Source organism: Cynocephalus volans, chromosome 7 (genome assembly GCF_027409185.1).
Source record: "Cynocephalus volans isolate mCynVol1 chromosome 7, mCynVol1.pri, whole genome shotgun sequence".
NCBI classification, from domain to species: domain Eukaryota; kingdom Metazoa; phylum Chordata; class Mammalia; order Dermoptera; family Cynocephalidae; genus Cynocephalus; species Cynocephalus volans.
Window position 1 is genome coordinate 34,973,687 of NC_084466.1, and position 21,945 is coordinate 34,995,631.

The window sequence follows — 21,945 nt, forward strand, 5'->3', positions numbered from 1 at the left end:
CAGGTTCGGATCCCATATAGGGATGGCCAGTTAGCTCACTGGGTGAGCGTGGTGCTGACAACACCAAGACAAGGGTTAAGATCCCCTTACCGGTCATCTTTTTTTAAAAAAAAAAAAGGAAAAAAGTACAGATGAACATCACTCAGAAAAATAGAAGTTCTTAGAAGTATTATCAAGTCAAATGCAGCAATGTAAATAATATGCAAGTATCATGACCCAAGTGGGATTTATCTTAGAAATTCAAGGTCAGTTTTAAATTAATATTATCTCAATAAAGAATGCAAATTTTATGATCCTCTCAATAACTACAGAAAAAAATAAGCACTTAAATAACAAAATTAGCAGTTATTTAGTGATTAAAAATTCTCAGCAAACTGGGGTATAAAAAAACTTCCTCAGTCTGGTAAAGAATATCTACAAAATATCTATAGCTAACATTCTACTTAATGATGAAATATTGAATGTTCTCTTAAGTTTGGAAACAAAACATGGGTGTCTGTTCTCACCACTTCTATTCAACTTTGTGCCGGAAGTCCTAGCCCCACTTCACCCCACCCCCCAAAAAAACTCACTATCATCACCAGAACATTCCACACAACTTTGAATCTATGTAGTAAGGCAGTGTATTTTACCACTCAGTTGCCTGGGGCAAGATTATTGCCTGGACTAGTGCACAACGTAATTACTCTCTCACTCTCAGCCTTCCCAGTCTGATATATTTGTTTTCTCCCTTCACTACTGAACAGGTTAGATTTAGCAAACATTGGTTTAACTTAGGGAATGTTGACTTTGTAACACAAATGTTTGATGAACTAAGTAATATATACATGATTTTTGTGGATTAGGATATCCCATGTTGATAAGTTTTAATATTTTATTATAAAATTTTACAAGTGTGCTACTAATTTTCCTCAATAAACTGTGGAATGTGATGATGTGTTTTTGTGACCTTAGTGAAATGTTGCAGTCGCACAGAATTACATTTCACATCACTTATTATTTGAGAAAAATCGTTTCAGTGCTTATTGTAAATGTCTTAGATGTATTCTGATTGAAGAATTGTTGACACCTTCCTTCAAAAATAGTGACTATGATTGTGAGGATATATACATACGTAAACTCTCATTTACTTGAGGGCAGGAGACTGATTTTTCTTGACTGTACTTAATTTTTCATCTTCATGAGATAGGAACAAATAATTGTGTTTTAAAGTATCACTGTAATGTTATCCTATAACAAGACAATTTAAATGATTGAGTAATAGAAAGTCTTGGTATGATTTAAATGATTGTTTACCTTTTTTGTATCCAGAAACATGGATTATATTAATGCAGTATTTCTTTGGGGGTGCATATTTTTGTTTTTAAAAGGATATCCAAGAAGCAAACTTCAAGACGTCAAGCAGCCGACTCCTTGCGGCTGTTATGTCAGCTCTGTGTCACACTTCTGTTAAGCTGACTTCTATCTTCCCTATTGCATATGATGGAGAAGTACTGCTACGATCAATTGTGAAACAAGTTAGCACAGAGAATGACTCAACACTAGTTCATCGTTTTCCCCTTTTGGTGGCACATATGGAAAAACTCAGCCAGGTAAGTCTTTTTCTGAAATCTCTTTTATCATGTGGCAATAAAACTGTAAATGGAGGCATATTTAGCTTGGTGCTTATTCTTATATATGGGTAAATACATTTAACAAATGATTATCTGTTTCATAAGAAGAGCAAATTTTTTTAAATCTCATATTTACCTATAAATGAGCGGTCTTTTTCCTCTGTTTTATTTTGAATACTCACTCACCTGTAAAAAATCTGAGAGTTATTCATTGCATATGTGTACATTTGTTTTTTGCTGACCATTTAAAAGTAAGTTGAAGATACCATAAGCAATCTTTTATATTCTAATATAATATTTTAGATTTCGAAGACATAATAATAAGTAAATAAACGGTTTTTAAAACATCTTTTGTATGACATTTTGGTATGTTAAAATAAGCACTGTAAAACAATAGGCATAGGAAGCATTCTTTAATAACTGCTTAAAAACACTGTAAAGAACTTACAGACACATGAAAGCATATATCATTACTACCAAGTCAATGAGAATTAATCTATAAAAGTGAAAAAAGGAATAGAATATAGAATAGTTATCCCAATTATTGTACAATAACAATTTTCTGTTACCTAAAGCAATAAAAAAATGATGAAGAAAATTTCAACAACATATAGAAACAAAAAGTATAATAGCAGAATGGGAAGAAAATTTGCAGAACATTTAATATAATATATTTGCAGGATCCTAGTAGAAACAATAAAAGTCAATGCAAGAGAATAAGCCAGCATGGGAAAAATTTCATCCTTACTAGTAACTAAATATGAATGAAAGTAATATTGAGTTATCAATTTATTTCTAGAAATTAGGAAAAATAATTTTTTTCTCTTATAAATTCCTATGCTGGTGAGACTATGGGGAAAAATACTAAACTTAGATTGTTCATGGCATTATATAATTATTCTAAATCCTTTTCTTTCAATATTTTCGCAAATATTTTTCATGTACCTACTATTTACTGGGATTTTAATTAGGCACTAGTTAAGATAGGAGTCAAAAAAATAAATACAGCCCTTGAATTGAGGATCTACAAACTAGCAGATATCTTTAGAAGATAAATTGTCGAGTCACTGTTAAAAACTATGAGTATTTTCACAGGAAACTATCTAAGAGAATAATTGGAAGACTTTAGCTGTATGTGTATTTTATTAAAAGGAAAGATTAGAAACCTTATTTAGAGCTTTAAATGTTCATCATTAAGTGAAAGAGTTGAATTTGGGTATATTAACTTGATAGAATATGGTTCAGCTATTACAAATAAGTATATTAATGTTTATTATCAAGGCAGATGTTTTACATTTTTTAAACTAAAAAATCAGGAAAAAAGCATGTATACACAATGATGACTGTGAAGTATGTGTGCACAAGTCTGTCAATTAGAAGAAAATACTGAAAAATGGAAATAATGCATGGGTGATAAAGTTATGAGTAATTTTATGTTTTTTTTTTAGAATTTCCTTTAGTGTTGTAGTGTTAAAAAAATAGTGAAAAAAAATATTTTATTTTAATTTATCAATATACAAGATAGTTGATTTTCATGTCCTTTTACCAATTCCTGCTTTTCCTCCCCTCTTCTTCCCCCTCTGCCACATCAACATCATATCTGTTCACTTGTCTTAACAAAATTAAGGAATTGTGATTGTTGTGTCTCCCCGCTCCGCCAGTTCGTTTATTTACTTATTTCTGGGTATATATACGTAGAGGAATGGAAATCATCATGTTGAAGGGGATACCTGTACTCCCATGTTTATTGCAGCTCTATTTACAATAGCCAAGAGTTGGAACCAGCCTAAATGTCCATCATGGGATGAGTGGATAAGGAAAATGTGGTACATCTACACAATGGAATACTACTCTGCTATTAAAAAGAAATGAAATACTACCATTTGCAGCAACATGGATGGACTTAGAGAAAATTTTATTGAGTGAAATAAGCCAGGCACAGAAAGAGAAATACCACATCTTCTCACTTATTTGTGGGAGCTAATAAAAAAAATAATGAAAAAATTTTAAAACTTTAAAAACATTTGTAGAGAACCGTTGACATTTAGTGACTATTAATAATTAATAATTACATATTTATAATGTCTCTCTTAATAGACTGAAGGAGAGTACTTCAGAGAGTTCATGGAAAAATGGAATTAAAAGATAATACAAATCTTTGCATGAACTTTTTGAAGACCCCTTGTATATTCTTCCCTCTTTATAATGGACATTGTAGCATTCTACTATTTTAGTGTAGTGTAATATATTTAATCAATCCATTTTTTATATATAGATTATTCTTAGTATTTCAGCATTTTAAACAATGCTGCTGAAAATGTAATTGGCTAAATTTTCATGCATGTTCATAATTTTCCTAGTATAAATTTCATGGTAGAAAAATTCTGAAGTCAAAGGAAAATATGTTAAGGGGATGTTAAACTGTCAAAATGCTCTTTAGAAAGCTGATGTCAGCTTGCATTCACCACCACCAGTGAATGAGAGTGCCTTTCTCTAAAATTTTAGTGGCCAGTGATGTGCTAATATTGTGTCCTTCAACAAAAGCATATTGACAAATTATTAACTCCATTTTAAAATTATGTGGGAAGCTTTCTTTGTTAATCTTGGGAACTACTAATTAGAAACTAAGCAGGCATAAATAAGTACACTCTAACCCACTCCCACCTCCACCCCCAAATGAAGCCCCACAAGATTCTTGATTATGGGGTGTAATTGGGTATTGAGTATTATCAAAAGTTTAACGTTCTGAGATATTTCAGAAAGTAAAGTTTCTGGAGAATGGAAAGATGTCAGGAATAAAAGAATCTGAATTTTAACAAAATTAAGAATTGGTTATTTTAAATCCAGAAAAATTAATTATATAAGAAATTAACTAAAATGTTATAGTAGTCTTATTCAAATGATAATAGAAATAAATATGAAAGATTATCTCTGACTGGCTTTTTTTGTTTCAGCATAAGATTGTATATTAGGAAAGAAGTTAAGAGTGATTCATAATAATGCTTATGACTATTTTAACTAAAAAGTTACTTAATTTCCAAATGGTTTTAAAGTGCACTCATTTACCTATTTTTTTGTCTTGCAAAGAAAATGATTTAATTTTAAGGCCCCGCTTGACCCCCCCATATTTTATGATTTTATGAAATCTGTTGAATCTGTTAATATATATTGTAGCTTGTAAAGCAATCTGGAATATAAGTATTAAGGAAGAACTTGCTTGCTCAGGGGGCAACAAGGTGGTTTTGATAACTGAGTCATAGCAAATAGTTCCCCTGATTTCACAGATGACGAAGTCAAGGCACTATGAAAAAACTTGGTCTAGATACCAAATTGATTTCTTAGTCCATATCAAAAGTGAATGGTCACAATGGCCTCCTGATGAAATTAAGTTCATTTTGCTCTCTGTCCACAGTGGGCTAAAAGACATAGAGGATGGTAAAGGAGATAAATAATTTTCATGCTGGATATCAGCTAAATTAATCACCTTTTGGTTTTTTTCTGAAAAAAAGTTTTTCCTTTGGTCTTTAATGGGACTCTATGGTTTTTTTTTTTTTTTGAAATTTTTCCATTGGGAGGGGTTGGAATTTTTTTATCTCCACTTAGGAAATTGAATACAGTAGAAAGTCAATCGAATATAGTAGAAACTGCATAGGAATTACATGCATGTACAAAAAGAATTTTGTTAGAAAATTGATTTGCACAAACTATTTAGAGTTACTTTACCTCTGAATATACCAGAAATAATTATTTCAGATTCGAATCTTGTCCTACAGAGAAAGCTTCTTAAATGCGAAGAATAGGTTTTTTGTCTTTCATATAGTATTGTGACTGAAAAGTTAAATAAGAGAATATGTGAAAATAACCTAAAGCTCGTAAAAACACAAATACCTAAACGTGTGGTACTTTTACAATACGCGGAGACTGATAACACACAAAAAAACTTTTAAGTGAAAAGTAGTTATAGTGGCTCCACCTACAAATGGATAGATTTATAGAAATAGGCTCTGATTCAAGTCTGAATTTTAAGGGTGTCATGTGGAAAGACAAGATTTGACAAATGAGTACTCACACGAAGGAAAATATAGCAATACCTTGGCACTTTTTCTTCTCATGTACCAGAGTGAAGAGAACATCTCAGGGATGACAAGCTTTCGTGAAGTGCTGGAGAAGATGCTGGTCATCGTGGTACTGCCAGTCAGGAACAGCCTGAGGAGAGAACACGAACTCTTCTCTTCCCACCTGGTATCCAACACCTGTGGGTTATTAGCCAGTATCGTCAGCGAACTGACAGCGTCAGCCCTGGGATCTGAAGTAATAAATTATACTTTGAGATTGTATAATAAGCACTTGTTTAAATTTTCCAGTTTCTTTTTTTCATGTATTTTGGCTTTGTAGAAACTAATTTCAAAATGGATCAGCAGCCCCACTTCATTTTTCCCTTACAAAAAAAAAATTCCTTCAAACTCAGCTTTTCTTTCTTTTTGTTTGTTTTTTTGCTCTTTCTTGTACTACTTCTTGTCTGCTCTTATTTGCTTCTTCTCCCTCACCAGTTTACCAGGATTGTAAAATACTTTAATATTAAGTATATGTTTTCCTCTTAGACTTAGACTTCTCATCTGCCCACAACCCCACCACCATGCCCCAATAAAAGCAAAGATTGTTCTCATTGCTGGATGATAAGAAATGTTTATAAAATCAGGCTACTAATGATGAACCCATGGTGTAGAGAAGGTAACAAAGTTCAAGCCTTAGCTCTGCCCACTCAATTGACCCTAGACAAATACATATGTAAAATGGGAATAATAATTTTCATCTCATCTATATCACAGTCTGTTTAATTGTAATAAACTATGCATAATATAAAATTTACTACTCATTTTTATGTATACAGTTCAGTGGCATTAAGTACATTCACCTTGCTGTACAGCCATTATCATACAGATTATCAAATATTATGTTTGAAAAAATCACTGAAACATTTTAAAGTACTGTTACATTTTGTAAAGTAATGTTTTTCTCCATTTCACTGCCTTACTCATTCTGTTTTGTAGCTTATCAAATGTTTTGACTGAATTTGGTGAATGTTTCTAAGAAGCAGACAGTAGATTGTTTTCCTGTTTTGAAAATCATGTCTTAATGTGAAATATGTTACACATTCAAATGGATGTTTAATAAACAGCATGTTTTCAGTGGCCCCAGCTCTGAAATTTCTGGCCAAGGAACTCCTTTTCTCTCTTTTACTTTTATAATTCCTAGTCTTTGCTTTTTCTTACATATGGATTTATTTTATAATCTCTTCTGAATGAACCCTTTTAATCTACACTCATTACTTATTTATAGTGATAGTTTGGCCTTTAGAATTTCTGAATGATCACATGCACCTGAGCAAATTTTAGTATCTCACTTTGGGAAGCTCTTCCTACGTTTCTTGGTTAGTTTTGACTTTGGCCTAGGAAATCATTGAAACCTTTATTAGAAAATGTTTCTTTTTTTTTTCTTTTAATCTATTCATTCAGCCTATATAATATGCTTCCCTTTTGCAATAGACTTTGGAGGATGCAGGAAAGTCTGTAACACACAGGTCCCCTTCTGAAGTTGACTAAAGAGTTATCCCTTGTGAACTTACCTTTGTGGATGAAAAGGAATGCCACAAATTGTAGAGTGCCTAATGTACAACCTTGAGAGTTCCCAAAAGTTCTGGCTTAGATATCCATGTTTCTTTCTTTCTCAGAGTTGTTTGTAATTTTTTCTAGAATCATAAACTCCAAATTTTTCCTCTCAAGTCTCCCAAATATCTGCAGCCAACTTAGATTAGAAGCAGGCTCTGTAAATAAAAAGAGCTATTTCAAGCCACAGTAAGTTCTCCTATTCTCTCTAATGAAAGTCTAATTAGTGTGGTTGTGCATATATCTATATCTATTTATCTATGTCTATATATATATATCCAAGTATTAAATGCAAAGTTATAAAAATATCACTCTATGTGTTAGTGGTATACAAATTTAGAATACAGATCATTTTCTTCAAATGAAATCTTACTTGGAAACTCATAGAAAAGAAAAGAGATGATCTTAAGAGGGGAACCTTGAATCCACCTCTTCCTTACATACCTCTTTCTCTGCAGAATTCCTAGAGCGTTGTGTAGCATAGTTTGAAAACTATAGGTTTATAGAATATTGATGAAATTTTTGGTATCCTTCTTTGAAGCGAGTGATCATTCATGTGTTCTGACTGTGATGACTTACAAGCTGTAGTTGTGACATTCTAAATTAAGTGAAATTTGTAGTTTAATATGACTAAAAGGAGAAAACACTGCCAAGTGACATTGATTTGTGAATTTAGAAAAAATCTGTTTTATTACTGGTTAATCTCTTAATAGAATGTACCCTTAGGAAGGCTTTAACTCATGTATTAAATATATTTTATTTTATTGGACTTAGAATCTTTGTATAGTTTTATTAAAGGTGTATTTTTAACAGTCTGGTACAGGCTACTGATGTAATTGCTTTTGTTGTTTACAGGTGGATGGACTAAATTCTCTTCACTCTGTAAAAGCCAGTGCTAACCGATTCACTAAAACAAGTCAGGGAAGAAGCTGGAACACTGGGAATGGGTCCCCTGATGCAATCTGTTTTTCAGTAGACAAACCTGGAATAGTTGTGGTTGGCTTCTCTGTCTATGGAGGAGGTGGAATTCATGAATATGAATTAGAGGTGTTGGTTGATGATGTAAGTGTCATTCTTACAGTGTTCATCTTGCTGTGTGTGTAGGTTTTGTGTAAGGACTTAAACACAGAGTGTGATGAGTCCAAACCTTTGAGGGTTTAACAGGTCAATCATAGATGGATGACATTAAAGAAATTGAATGGAGTAATTTTACTTGATTGAGTGAGTGCCATTTTGAATCACTCCTTCCTCATATTTTTTGCACTTTCAGAAAGGGAAATATTTAAAATGGAATTAAGATCTAGAAAGTATATAGCTAAGCCTCTGATTATAAGTCTTTAGTAATTTTTTTTTTTGCTATTGCCATTTTTCAGAAAACAAGAACAATGTTCAGATGGATGATACTATCTCAATCAGCAGTAAAGCAGTTTTGTCAGAGTTAAGGGATGAGTAAAGACAGTATTTATTGATTTAGGTGTATCTTTCTGTATTCTCTAAATTATTTGAAGTACTGAATTTTCACAAAGTTTTAATAAAATGGGACACAAAGGTATAGTATGTTAATCATTTTCTAGTAAATAGCAGTCTATAGCTTAATTCTTTGGAGCAATTAATTTGAATTAATTCTCTATTTTATTAGGCTCTATAATTAGATATAACACTCTTCTTATGAAGAAGTGGGAATAGTTTATGATATCAGATGAGAAGAGCCCTTTTATATTTTAGTATCCTCAGGAAATTAGATAAAAGTGAATAGTTTCGAGTACCAAAAATTTTTTCTTTAGTATACGGCTAATTCTATATGCAAGGAAATAAATGCTTAAAGACAATAATTAATTATAAATCAAAATCATTCATGCAGTAAAATTAAGATGGTATTTGGTGGATTTTGTTTTGTTTTGTTTACATTAGAGTGAACATGCAGGAGATTCAGCTCATTCCCACAGATGGACGTCTCTAGAATTAGTCAAAGGAACTTATACAACGGATGATTCACCTAGTGATATAGCTGAAATCAGACTTGACAAAGTTGTTCCTCTAAAGGTAATTCCAACCATATGTTTCTGTTTAAATAAGAGGTATTATTATGTAGTTAAAAATAGTGAAGAGCATTCCATGAATTTTCTTTGTTAGATATAACTATTCCAATTATCCTTTATGTGGCGCTTCAGATATTTATGGAATACCTACTGTGTTCCTGATATTGTATTGTATTATATTCTGTATGTCATAAAGTATGGTATAGTAGGAAGTCCTGTTAGGTTTTGGAGTCAGACAGACCTAGCTTCAGATACTTGCTCTTCCACATATTTGCTTTAAGACACTGGCAAGTCATCATTTAATCACTTTGAGACTTATCTGTAGATTGGAAAGAATAGTACCTACACTGTAGTGTTATTCAGATTAAATCAAATAATGAAAATAAAGCACCTGCCTCAGTGTCTAGCTCAGTACAGAAACGCAGTAAATATTAGTCCCCATCATACTTTCTCTCATTGTGCCAAAACTTATTTAAACAAGTGGTCTTAATAGTTGTTATTAACTATTAAAGTTATTATTTCTTCCTATAACTTAATTTTCTGACAATAAATAACTATTTGGCAAAATAGAGAAATTTTACTACATTATTGTAATTATTGATGTTAAAGTTGTTCCTAATTCAGCCAAAATAAATTTCATTATAGAGTAGAATTTTGAATAGGATTAATTCATCAGAGACTTCATCAAAAAGAGTTTAGATACTGAAAAACCAAAAAGCCTTCATTATGAAGTTTATGTCATGGATCGTAAGGCATCAGTATCTATAGCTCATATTTTCAGTGTACAGGGCATCATATTTTGGACAATTTTTATGGATGTTTTTTCTCATGCTTATCTGCCTATTTCAGTCTCTGAGTGTCTCTTAAAATAAAAGTATAATATACTTACCACTATTTTTCCCACATTTAAAATTATTTCAAAAGTTAAACTGATCAAGGAAAAATATTAGCTTATGTAGTTAAAATCTTTTGTTATTGTTCATAGTCTAGCAGTATGATTAAGAGTGGGAACAAGCCATACTGCTTTTATTCAAGTCCTAGTTCCATTACTTATTAGCTGGGTGACTTTGAGCAAATTAATTAACCTCTTCGTGCCTCAGATTCCTCATATGTAAAATAGGGATAATAATGAAACTTACCAAATAAGGTCATTTTAAGGATTAATTTAATTAATCCCATAAAGTACTTAGGACAATTTCTGTTATGCAGTAGGCTTTCATTACGTGGTAGCTGTTATCATGTTTGATTCATTAAAAGCTTATTCAATAACATCTATAAATGTGACAAAGAAGTTTAATATATTTGCCCAATTTACTGCTGGAGTTCTTTTGTATATCCTCTGTCCATTATGAATAAATATAAACATGTTTTACATCTTTATCATGAAGGAAAATGTTAAATATGCTGTGCGCTTGAGGAACTATGGAAGCCGTACAGCCAATGGAGATGGAGGAATGACCACAGTTCAGTGCCCTGATGGTGTGACATTTACATTCAGCACGTGCAGCTTGAGTAGTAATGGCACAAACCAAACCAGAGGACAGATTCCGCAGATACTCTACTATAGGTAGGTGTACGTATGGAGATAAGGGAAATATTTTAAATGGTAGAATGTACACAATTTACTACCAAGCTAAAAAATGCTAAATGGATAGTTATAATGATACAGTGTATCTTCCTAGAACATACTTGTGCTAATTCATATAAAGTCTCATTTTAATATATAAATTCAGTGTTTACTGTAAAGGTGAATCCTTTAAAGTGTTTTTGCCATTATCTCTAATACTATTGAGATTTTTGTGTACTGGGCATATGTACTGTTTGCTGTCACTTTATAATTTGTGGTCTGCAGTTTCAAATTTAGATGGAATTTATTTCTTTTTACAAAAAACCTAAAAGTAATGATCAGGTTGACTCTACCAAGGTAGTGATGTTACCTTGATCCTGTTTTCCATTCTACAGAATATTTTGGTATCTGTAAATCTTATACCCACCCAATCTAGCCCCTGGGGCCCTAGAGGTACAGTGGTGGCATTTCTTATAAAATTTTTATGAAAACCCATTTCTAATGTAAACAGTATAAAATAAACAATGATAACTTTTGTGTTAAAAAAACTTTTAAATATACATTTTTTACTGAGTCTGAATTTTTCTTTTAGCAATTTAGCTGGAGTCTTAGGTAGTAGTGAGTACGATTTATCACATTTGTCCTCAATTTGAGTTAGCGTCAAATCACTAAAGTTGCACATCACTTTCAAAGGCTTGTTCCTTCCTCCATTTCTTTCATAAACTATCTGGAGACACCACCTGGGTAGCTAGTATAAAGTAATTTCCGTAGATAGAGATTTTCTGCTTCCTTTCTCCATGTGAAACAGAATAGATATATGAGGATATTTCAAAAAGTTCATGAAAAAATAGAATTGAAAGATAATATGAATCTTTCCATGAACTTTTTGAAGACCCCTCATGGTATTAAATAGTTATTCAGTGCAGTGTTACTGCTGAGATACAAAAGTATCTTGTCTTTTTACTCCAATCAAGAAAAACTTTTTTTGTTACATCTATACTACAATAAACAGTATAGTAATCTTTTTCTCAAACTATAGATTAAAAGCTGTATTGTGCACAAAAGAAGTTATGTATTTCAAAACGCTAGAGAGCCATGAACAAGCATCAGCTCTCCAAACTTTATATCTTATAAAAATACAGTGTTTTATACATATTGATGTTTTCCCACAAAGCTTTAAATACTTTTAACTTTAAATTAAAAATTAAATTAGAAAAGATTAAAGTTCCTTTAAAATCCGATCCAACTCTGATGGCTTCCAAGTTTATATCTCTAGCTTTGGTGTCCTCTAAGCCCTAGACTGAATATCCAGGTCCGTCTTTGACATCTTCATTTGGATGACACTAACAGAGATGATGACAGTTGATGTGCACTGAGCACTCACTGTGTGCCAGGCGATGCAGTAAGTGCTTTGCCTGTGTTATCTCAGCTGGTCGTCACAGCAACCCCACGGAGTAGGAACTTTTCCTATCCCTACTCTGCAGATGAGGAAACTAGAAACTGAGTGGTTAAATGACTTGCTCAAAGTCACACTTCTAGTAAATTATGGTACTGGAGTTTGTAGGCAGGTACTATACCACACATTCTCTTTAAGGATGCTCTACAGAGTTGGCTAATAGACACCTTCATTTAATGTCTCCAGAGTCCTCCTCTCTCATCCACAGTTGCAGCCAAACCCCTTGGAATCATTCTTGACTTCTCTCTTTCCCTCACAGGTTACGTCTAGGTCATCAAATTCTGGCAGCTGTACTTTTAAAGTGTCGTAATCTAACCTTTTCCACCACTCCCATAATTAGTGGTCTAGTCAAGCCACCACTACCTCTACGTGTCTACCTGTAATACCCTCTAAACTAGTCTCCCACCTTTTACTGTTGCCCTCCTCCAAGTCAGATCTTCACAGTGCAGCCAGTGATCTGATAAAAATATAAATCATACCAAGTTCTGCCCCTGCTTGAAACGAAATAGTTTCCCATTGCCATACCAGTATAAAATGTGAAGTTGTTACTGTGGCCCGCAAACCTCACTGGTTTGACTGCTATTTTACTTCCCACCTTGTAACCTTTCACTCTTTCCTCTTTCATTCCAGCCATTCTTGCCTTCATTCTGTTCATTGGACTCACCAATCTATTCCCTTTGCCCTGACAGTTTTGGCAGGTTCTTTGCATGCGTTTTTGGTTTTTTTTAAAAATGTAATTCAGGTTTTGTTAAATACAAGTTCCTCAGAGAACTGATCTTATTTAAAATAACACCCTTTACTTTATGCCCTATGCTTCATTATTTTTCTTCAAAGCCTTTATAACTTACTGAAATTATATAGTTACACATTTACTTTTTTAAGTGAACTTTTTAAACCATAAATCAAATGAGGAGCTCTGATCTAGATATGGTTCCTAGAGTTAGGTCATGTTTTACATTGTAAAATAATTTTGTTTACTCATATTACAGGAGTGAATTTGATGGAGATTTACAATCTCAACTTCTGAGTAAAGCCAATGAAGAAGATAAAAACTGTAGCAGAGCTCTCTCTGTGGTAAGCACTGTTGTTCGAGCTGCTAAGGACCTCTTGCACAGAGCTCTTGCTGTGGATGGTAAGACTTTTCTTTTTCTTCCTTAATTGTCGTATTTTAGATTCTTTATTTTCTAACTTGTGTACAGAGTTATTGAAGAGGAACCATCTTGTAGAATCCCATCATTTTTTATTCATTATAGACCTACACATACATTAATTATGGATCAGTCATGCTCTTTATACTCTAATGCAAAATTTTTTAGAGTATTCAATAGCAAGTATCTATCTGATATTCTGATTTTTTTAGTTAACCCAGTAAGAGAAAATTTCTGTTTTGATTAAAGTGGATCTTTGCTTTATTCTTCTTTTAGTAGTTCTTCTTTTATGGAGTCAAAAAGTTTTTTCTTTCACTGTGTCCTATTTCTAGTAACATGTTTCCATTCACCCGAAGGTCTGGGTAACCCTCAGTGCCTCCTTAGGTTCACTTGTCTAACTTAAGTTCTATGTGTTTTTCCACTGGAAACTCTCTAATCTGTATTCTTCTCTCTCCCTGTTCTCCCACTGCCATAGTTCTGGCTGCCGTGGTGCAAGCATGTATCCTGTTTCTCATGGATGGATAATATCCTAATAATCTCCCTGCCACCTTTTCCTCATTCAACATCTTATAATCTAGTTATCCTCTACACTGGCAGCAGAATTATCAATATAAAAACATTCACTGTTACCCCCACCCCCCAACTATTATCTGTAACATTCATTTCTAAGCCAGCTGCATGTCAGATTCACCTGGGAAGCTTGCTAAAAATAAAGACTATTTGGTCCATCTCCAGAGGTTTAGGCTAGGCTAAGAAGATGTATTTTTAAAAAATAAGTTGTCCAACCTATTCTGATGCAATAAACCAGTATTTGAGAAAATAATTGGCCTTTAATATACAGGTCTTCATGGTCTAGGTTCAACTTACCTTTGCAGCACCATGATTATGGGTAAATGCCTAAAATGTCCGTCAGCAAAGTGCTTTTATTGGAAAAATAGAAGACAGTATAGCTTAATAACAGCAAATATTTTTGGAGTGCTTAATATATGTAGGCATTGTTCTAAACGTTTTACATATATTAACTCATTTAATCTTCATAACATCCATTGAGGGAAATAATACTATAATCCTACTTTACAGATTAAGTAGTTTGTGTAACGTCACTCATATAGCCATGTTCGGTGCCAGAGTAGTAAATTAAAATCATGGTTCTGTAACCCTAGGTTCTAATCCTGGCTCTATCATTTTACAGGTACATACGCTTAATAAACATTAAGTATTTTGGGTAAGATACTTAAACACTGCTCTCATTCTAAAAAGTGGGGATAATAAAAGTATCTTATTGTGAGGATTAAGTGAGATAACACATGTAAATGAAACCTTTAGAACAGTACCAGCCAGGTCCTTTGTAAGCACTCAGTGTCAACTATAATTTGGCTCAATAGAATATAGATTTAGTTTAACATATATACAGCAAAATGAAATTACTTTCTAACTACAGTTTCAATACCTTTTTTAGCTGATGACATTCCAGAACTGCTTAGCTCTTCCAGTCTGTTTTCCATGCTGCTTCCCCTTATTATAGCCTACATAGGACCAGTAGCTGCTGCTATTCCCAAGGTGTGTAATTTAATTCTATAATTTTGAATCTCTTGGAAAAAAATTATTTTTTAGACTTTGTATCTTTTCTTTAAAAATATTTTAATCCTTGAGGCACCTAGGTTACAGGTAACAAGAAGCTGAGATAGACATATTAAATGGTAGAAGTTATTAGTTAAACCTCTCTATTTGTAGTTGTTTACTGGATTACTGTGCTTATTTATTGGCTTTACATTTGAAGAATTTGGGAGTGAGAAATATATTTTAGAAATATGATATAAGAACAGCCCGTGGCCCACTCGGTAGAGTGTGGTGCTGATAGCACCAAGGCCATGGGTTCGGATCCTATATAGGGATGGCCGGTTTGCTCACTGGCTGAGTGTGGTGCTGACAACACCAAGCCAAGGGTTGAGATCCCCTTACCGGTCATCTTTTTAAAAAAAAAAAAGAAAGAAATATGATATATAAGGAAAGATTAAGTTAACTGAGATTTTTAAAATTTATGAGGTTGATGCCAAATCTTTTCCATCGTGAATAACAATAGCAATGTAAAAAGATAATATTTTAAAATAGTGAAATATTCAAGACATGGAAGAAATCATAAACTATTGATTCTTTGGCATAGTTAGACTTTGAGTAAAACCAATTTTATTATAGATCACAAAAAAAGCAAAAGTGTTTAACAATATAGATTAGGTTATTTTCATACGATACTTAAGACATCTAAGATAAATCTTTTTTATCCATAGAACATATTTCTCTTTGAACAAGAACTTAGCTAGTAGAAATTCTAGATAGAAATTGTTGTTAATAAGGATAACCAACAATGATAGTAATTCATAACTTAAAAATCACTTTCACATTCATGATCTCACTTAATCATATTTTTCTGTGTATGTACTAGGTGGCTGTAGAAGTCTTTGGCCTTGTCCAACAATTGCTTCCCTCGGTTGCCATTTTGAATCAGAAGTATGCACCTCCTGCATTCAATCCAAATCAGTCAACAGATAGCACCACAGGAAATCAGCCTGAACAAGGCCTCTCTGCTTGTACAACCTCTAATCACTATGCTGTCATAGAGAGTGAGCACCCATATAAACCTGCTTGTGTGATGCATTACAAGGTAGGCACTGATTCATAGTAAGAATTTAAATTTAAAACATGGTTTGAGGTTCTCTAATATCTTAAAGAATGCTTTGCCTGTGTTCAGAAGCATAACTTCTTTTATAGTATTTAAATATAGAGAATCTGCAGATGGTTATGGACTGTTGGGTATACAACAGGGTTTAAGGCAGAATTTTTTACCTTTTGTAAGTTTATTAGAGTTATTCTCAGATCTTTTTACAAGTATCATAGAGTATATAATGCTCAACTCTATGCTGTATATTGTAGCAACAGAAGATATCAAGCATTAGAAGTTTTAAATAATATTTGTTGAACTGATATTTGTACCACAGCCTGAGTTCTGAAAATTACATACCCAATGTAGGATTTAAAGTAGCCTACTGTATATGATGTTTAAAAAATAAATACATAGGGCCGAGCCTGTGGCGCACTTGGTAGAGTGCTGCGCTGGGAGCGCGGTGACGCTCCCGCCGCGGGTTCGGATCCTATATAGGACTGACCGGTGCACTCACTGGCTGAGTGCCGGTCACGAAAAAACGACAAAATAAATAAATAAATAAATAAATAAATAAATAAATACATATACAGCATTTATAAATTTAATTTTGTTATTATAGAGTATTCAAAATCCTTATTCTCTGTTTTTAAAATTGTATCGTGTAAATTAAGGAGGAGGAGAAGGAGTCATCCACTACATCAATTTAATTATAAGTTTATGTTTTGTGTGTTGTAAAATATCCAACTTTTTATTGTAGAAAATATTAAACATATAAAAGAAGACAAGCTAGTACAGTACATCCCATTTATCCATCATCCCATATTCAGTGGTTTTCAGCTCTTAGTCAGACCCATTTCATTTATTCCCCACCACTTCTCCCCATATTCTTTTAAAGCACATTCATGGTATTTCCTTACGTGTATCTCTCAAATATAAGGACCCTTAAAAATAGCCATAATGTTACGACATTGAAAAAACAAATTATTCTTTAATATCATCAGATATTGTGCACATTTTTAATAGTTTGAGTTAGAATCCAAGTAAGAGTCATACATTGTATTTGGTTATGTCTCTTAAGTTCCCTTTAATCTTAAATCCCTTTAAATCTGTAGATCTTTCTCTCTCTCTCTCTCTCTCTCTCTCTCTCTCTCTTCATTTCCTCAAATTTTATTTGTTGAAGAAACTGGGTCATATGTCTTTGTTGGATGGGAGCCTCTTCAGCTTACCCTCTTAGTCCTTTAGACACAGCACTTATAATCATTCCTAGCTTCCTCACTCTCTAATATAGGATGTTCCAGTCTCCTCTTAATGCATTTTCTGCCTCAGATCTGGAGCCAACCATTTTTTTAAAAAGTGCCCTGATTCCTTTTACACATGCATATACATATATTGATACACACACAGACATATGTTGTTGTTGTTGTTGTTGTTTTTAAAGGTGACAGGTAAGGGGATCTTAACCCTTGACTTGGTGTTGTCAACACCACCCTCTCCCAAGTGAGCTAACAGGCCATCCCTATATAGGGATCCGAGCTTGTGGCCTTGGTGCTATCAGCACCACACTCTCCCAAGTGAGCCACGGGCCGGCCCCCATATGTTATTTTTTATATGGGTGTATGTGTATATATAGTTTTTTGAAGATAAAATATCTCATGAGTTTGTACTGATGATACTAATTGAAAATAAAGACCACAAGGACACTCAAACCTCCTTTCTCAGACATTTGGAGTCCCTGTTATCAATGACACTAGGAATATTAGAATTAGAAAATAAATTATTTGCTTTGGGTGTGTGTGTGTGTGTGTGTGTGTGTTTTGTTCTTTGGATATTTTCTAATTAAGATGTATGGTCCAATTACTGTATTTTAACGTAAGTTGGAATAATTCCTCTCTGTGATTCAATTATGCACTAATTGAATATACATGTGGGGTCATTTGTTTTATTTTACTTTAGATATTTAGGAAATAATTTTTAAATTTGGGTTTTGTTTTATAATTACTTAAATAATTGCATTGTTTAAAATCAAATCTACAAAACAAATCTAGCTTTTATCTCTGTCTCCTTCACTCTGCTTTGTCCTTCTCTGTCATAGGTAACATTTTGTTTTAATTTTGTTACTTATTCTTCCATTGTTTAATTTAATAAAAGCATAGACACACACACAGATACAGGTGTGTGTATGTGCGCTTATTCATGTCCTCCTGCCTGTTGACCTCAGGTGACATTCCCAGAATGTGTCAGGTGGATGACAATCGAATTTGACCCTCTGTGTGGTACTGCCCAGTCAGAAGATGTCCTTCGTTTGTTAATTCCTGTCAGAACTGTTCAGAGTTCAGGATATGGACCAAAATTGACATCTGTTCATGAAAATCTTAATTCATGGATAGAATTAAAGAAATTTTCAGGATCCACTGGGTGGCCTACCATGGTTTTAGTGTTGCCAGGTGAGTTTTTTCTCTTCTGTTTTATATGGCAAAAAATATGTATGTGTGTATATTTAGTAGGGATGTGTCAATGAAAATGTTTATTTGATTTTTAGAGGAGTTTATTAAGGACCTATTATGTATCTAGATTGCAATTGAAGAATAAATAAGATGCCCTGGGCAAGGGGCAAGCATGATCTGAGTTTTGGAGAAAGAATATTTTGAGGCTTTTGTGAAGAAAGATTAGCTTGGCAAAGCAGAGTGCTAATACCAAGGAATTCCTAACTGTGTAGTTGGGACCAAACTGTAGAAAAAATGGATTCGATTTTTTATTTTCCAAGAAAGTGCTAAATTCTCAAAACTTAACTAGAGACTGGAGTCCTTTCATTTCAGGAGAATTCTGATTTGTGTTAAAGCCATTGTTTTAGTTGGCTTGAGAGGTGTGTGTGTGTGTGTGTGTGTGTGTGTGTGTGTGTGAGCACGTTATTGCTGATACTAATGTTTTCCTTTAAAAGAAAGTTAAGTTTTTAAAACTATGTGTTGTTGTGTTTTTAACCAATTAACTGTAACTACTCTTGTGATCCTTCAAATTAATAGCCACTTTGAATTAAGAAATGTCTTCCTTCTATTCTGAACTGCTTCTGTTTGTTTGTAAAAAAAAAAAATAATAATAATAGTAAATGCTAGGGTAGAGGATTGCCCACTTTGAAGGAGAGAAGGCTAACCTAGGTTACCTATGTGATTGGCAGATATTTGGAAAATGATTACCTGTATAACTTAAAGGTAGGATATGTGATTAAGGAGGAAAATTTGATGTTAAAGAAAAATAGCAGCAATTCACTTGGGATCATCTTATTGTTTCTAGTAGTGTTTTTAGCACAGTTTGCTCAAGTAGATAATAGGAATCCCCTCGGAAAGTCTATTTAGGTTATTTAGTATCTGATTTGTATTGCTACCTTTCTTGAAATGGATAAAAGATAGGGAAACTTCAGTAAAGTCGTTTTAAATTTTGAACTCAGTTCTGGCTTTTTTTTTCTCAGGAAATGAGGCCCTTTTTTCATTGGAGACTGCCTCAGATTATGTGAAAGATGACAAAGCTTCTTTCTATGGCTTCAAGTGTTTTGCAATTGGCTATGAATTTAGCCCTGGACCTGATGAAGTAAGAATGAATTGTCTTTTCATTATGTTGAGGAAGATTGTGTTTCTAAGGCTGCTATTGGCTTAATTCGTATTGTTGCCTATATTCAAAAAGTCTGAAATTTATTTTAAGCTAGGGGCATATAATTTAAAATATTTTGTATTTTAATTGGGTACAGTGGTCTATTTTTGCTACTCAGTACATGAAGAGTTTGTGCAGTATGACCCAGACTTTGAAGAGTTTGTGCAGTATAACCCAGACTTTGAAATATAATTATGCCTGCCCTGAACCTGCTCTGGTGGCTGTTCCTTTCTGAGTAAATAATGGAACCTGATTTTACAAAGGGACTAACTTACTATCATCTTTTCTAAATGTTTTAAATCATAAAATAAAACAAAACCAAGTTCACAATTGACCATGTTCCTTCAAAGTAAGGACCAAAAAACCTGTAAACCTGAACCTTGTAACCAGCATGAGATGGTACTGAATCTCTTTCGCTCTCAGTTTGACCATTAGCTAACAAATGCTTCCTTCTAATTTCAAAAGCAGTACTCGAATTCAAATCACATTTTGTTGATAATCCATGTTATCTTCCAAACATTTTTTAAAGCAGCGAATTTTATTCAATTCTACAGGGAGTCATTCAGTTGGAAAAAGAATTAGCCAATCTTGGTGGGGTTTGTGCAGCAGCTTTGATGAAAAAGGATCTAGCACTTCCTATTGGTAAGTCTGGTCAAGTACTAGGTTTTTGTTGATGATTTTTAAAAAATATTAAGGGTAGAATAATGTGTATTATAGAATGTCTGAAAATAGTTTTGCAAAATGAATTCCATAATGACATACATTCATGAGCAACAACTGCTTAATATATTGGTAGTTTGGGCTTTTTAAAATGGAAACTGAAGGTTATTTTTTGGTCTTTTTCTATTTACATGTACATATGTACACATACTCCCTCCTTATGCATGTATATGCTATGTGCCAGGTGCTGGATTAAGCACTAGATATACAGTATCGAACCAAAAGTTTGAGATAGTTTTTAAATATCCTTGTGGAAATATCAAGTAGACAATTGAATATTCATTGTCTGGAGCTCAGGGGACAAGTCAATAGAAATGTCATTTGAACATAATTGTTATCTAAAGACATGGGACCATATGAAAGATGAGTCAGAGAATGTAGATGAGAAAGAGAAGATAGACCAGGACTAAAGACTGGGACTTACAAAAAAAAACATCAAAGATGGACAGAACAGGAAGGAGGCCACAAATAAGACTGCAAAAGAACAGCCAATGAAGTAGAAGAAAAACCGGCAGAGTGGATGTTCATGGGATATTTGCATGCTGCTGAGAAGTTGATTAAAATCTATTATTGGATTTGAAAACTTGTAGGTTATTTATGTACTCAGTTAGAAATATATTAGTAAAAAGAGAAATATAAGGCCTTTCAGAATAGATTGAGAGAGAATGGAAAGTGAGGAAAGGATGTCACATTGAATGTAGAGCTCTTTAGAAGAGTTTTTGTGTGAAACAGAACAGAGAAATGAAGCAATGGCAGAAATGGTACCTCTTTATATAAAGCGAATTGGTATGGTATATGAATTAATTTATTATCAAGAGGATAAAGATAAAAATAAAATGCTTAATAATACTATAATATTTATATGTGATTTAGCATTTTATTTTAACAGTATTTGGAAAAAAAGGCATTATTACTGTATTTCCCTAATTTTCACCTCCTAAAGTCCATCTATACTCCTCCCTCTGAAACTAACCTTCCCACTCAGTCCTTTCCTTCTTCCTTTCTTTTTTTCTCTATTCCCTTTTCTCTTCTTGGTCCCTTTCATTCTTCTCAGTTCCCTTGCTCCTACTTGGTATTGGTATATATGTCAGGAAATGAGACCTGTATTCTATTTGTGTGACGAAAATTGGTAGTAACCTCTTTGAAGGAAATTTGTCAATAGCTGTTAAAATTTTACATGTATGTACTCTTTGACATAGCAATTTTTTTATACATACTTGAACAAATGTATATTGTACAAAATATATATTGATGAATGGGTTAACATAGTGCTTGTGATTGTAAACCTAAAGGCAACAAACATGTGGCAGTTGGAAACTGGATAAATAAGTAATGACACATCCTTGCAGTGAGAGTGTATGCAGCTGTTTAAAAAAGTAGACCTGAATGGCCTGACAAAGAAAGATGTCCAAATTATATTAAGTGAGAAAAG

At 33.2% G+C, this 21,945-nt stretch overlaps 1 protein-coding gene across 1 annotated transcript in view; it reads left to right on the forward strand.

The window, feature by feature from the left end:
* The window catches only part of MYCBP2 (MYC binding protein 2), a 254,502-nt gene that overhangs the window by 137,820 nt on the left and 94,737 nt on the right, over positions 1–21,945 (forward strand). Inside the window, exons 33-43 of the mRNA XM_063102315.1 lie at positions 1,371–1,592; positions 5,733–5,924; positions 8,135–8,341; positions 9,191–9,322; positions 10,707–10,885; positions 13,331–13,473; positions 14,949–15,049; positions 15,933–16,151; positions 18,370–18,595; positions 19,615–19,733; positions 20,348–20,435. Of these exons, the coding sequence (XP_062958385.1) occupies positions 1,371–1,592; positions 5,733–5,924; positions 8,135–8,341; positions 9,191–9,322; positions 10,707–10,885; positions 13,331–13,473; positions 14,949–15,049; positions 15,933–16,151; positions 18,370–18,595; positions 19,615–19,733; positions 20,348–20,435 (1,828 nt within the window). The remainder of the gene's footprint in view (positions 1–1,370; positions 1,593–5,732; positions 5,925–8,134; positions 8,342–9,190; positions 9,323–10,706; positions 10,886–13,330; positions 13,474–14,948; positions 15,050–15,932; positions 16,152–18,369; positions 18,596–19,614; positions 19,734–20,347; positions 20,436–21,945) is intronic.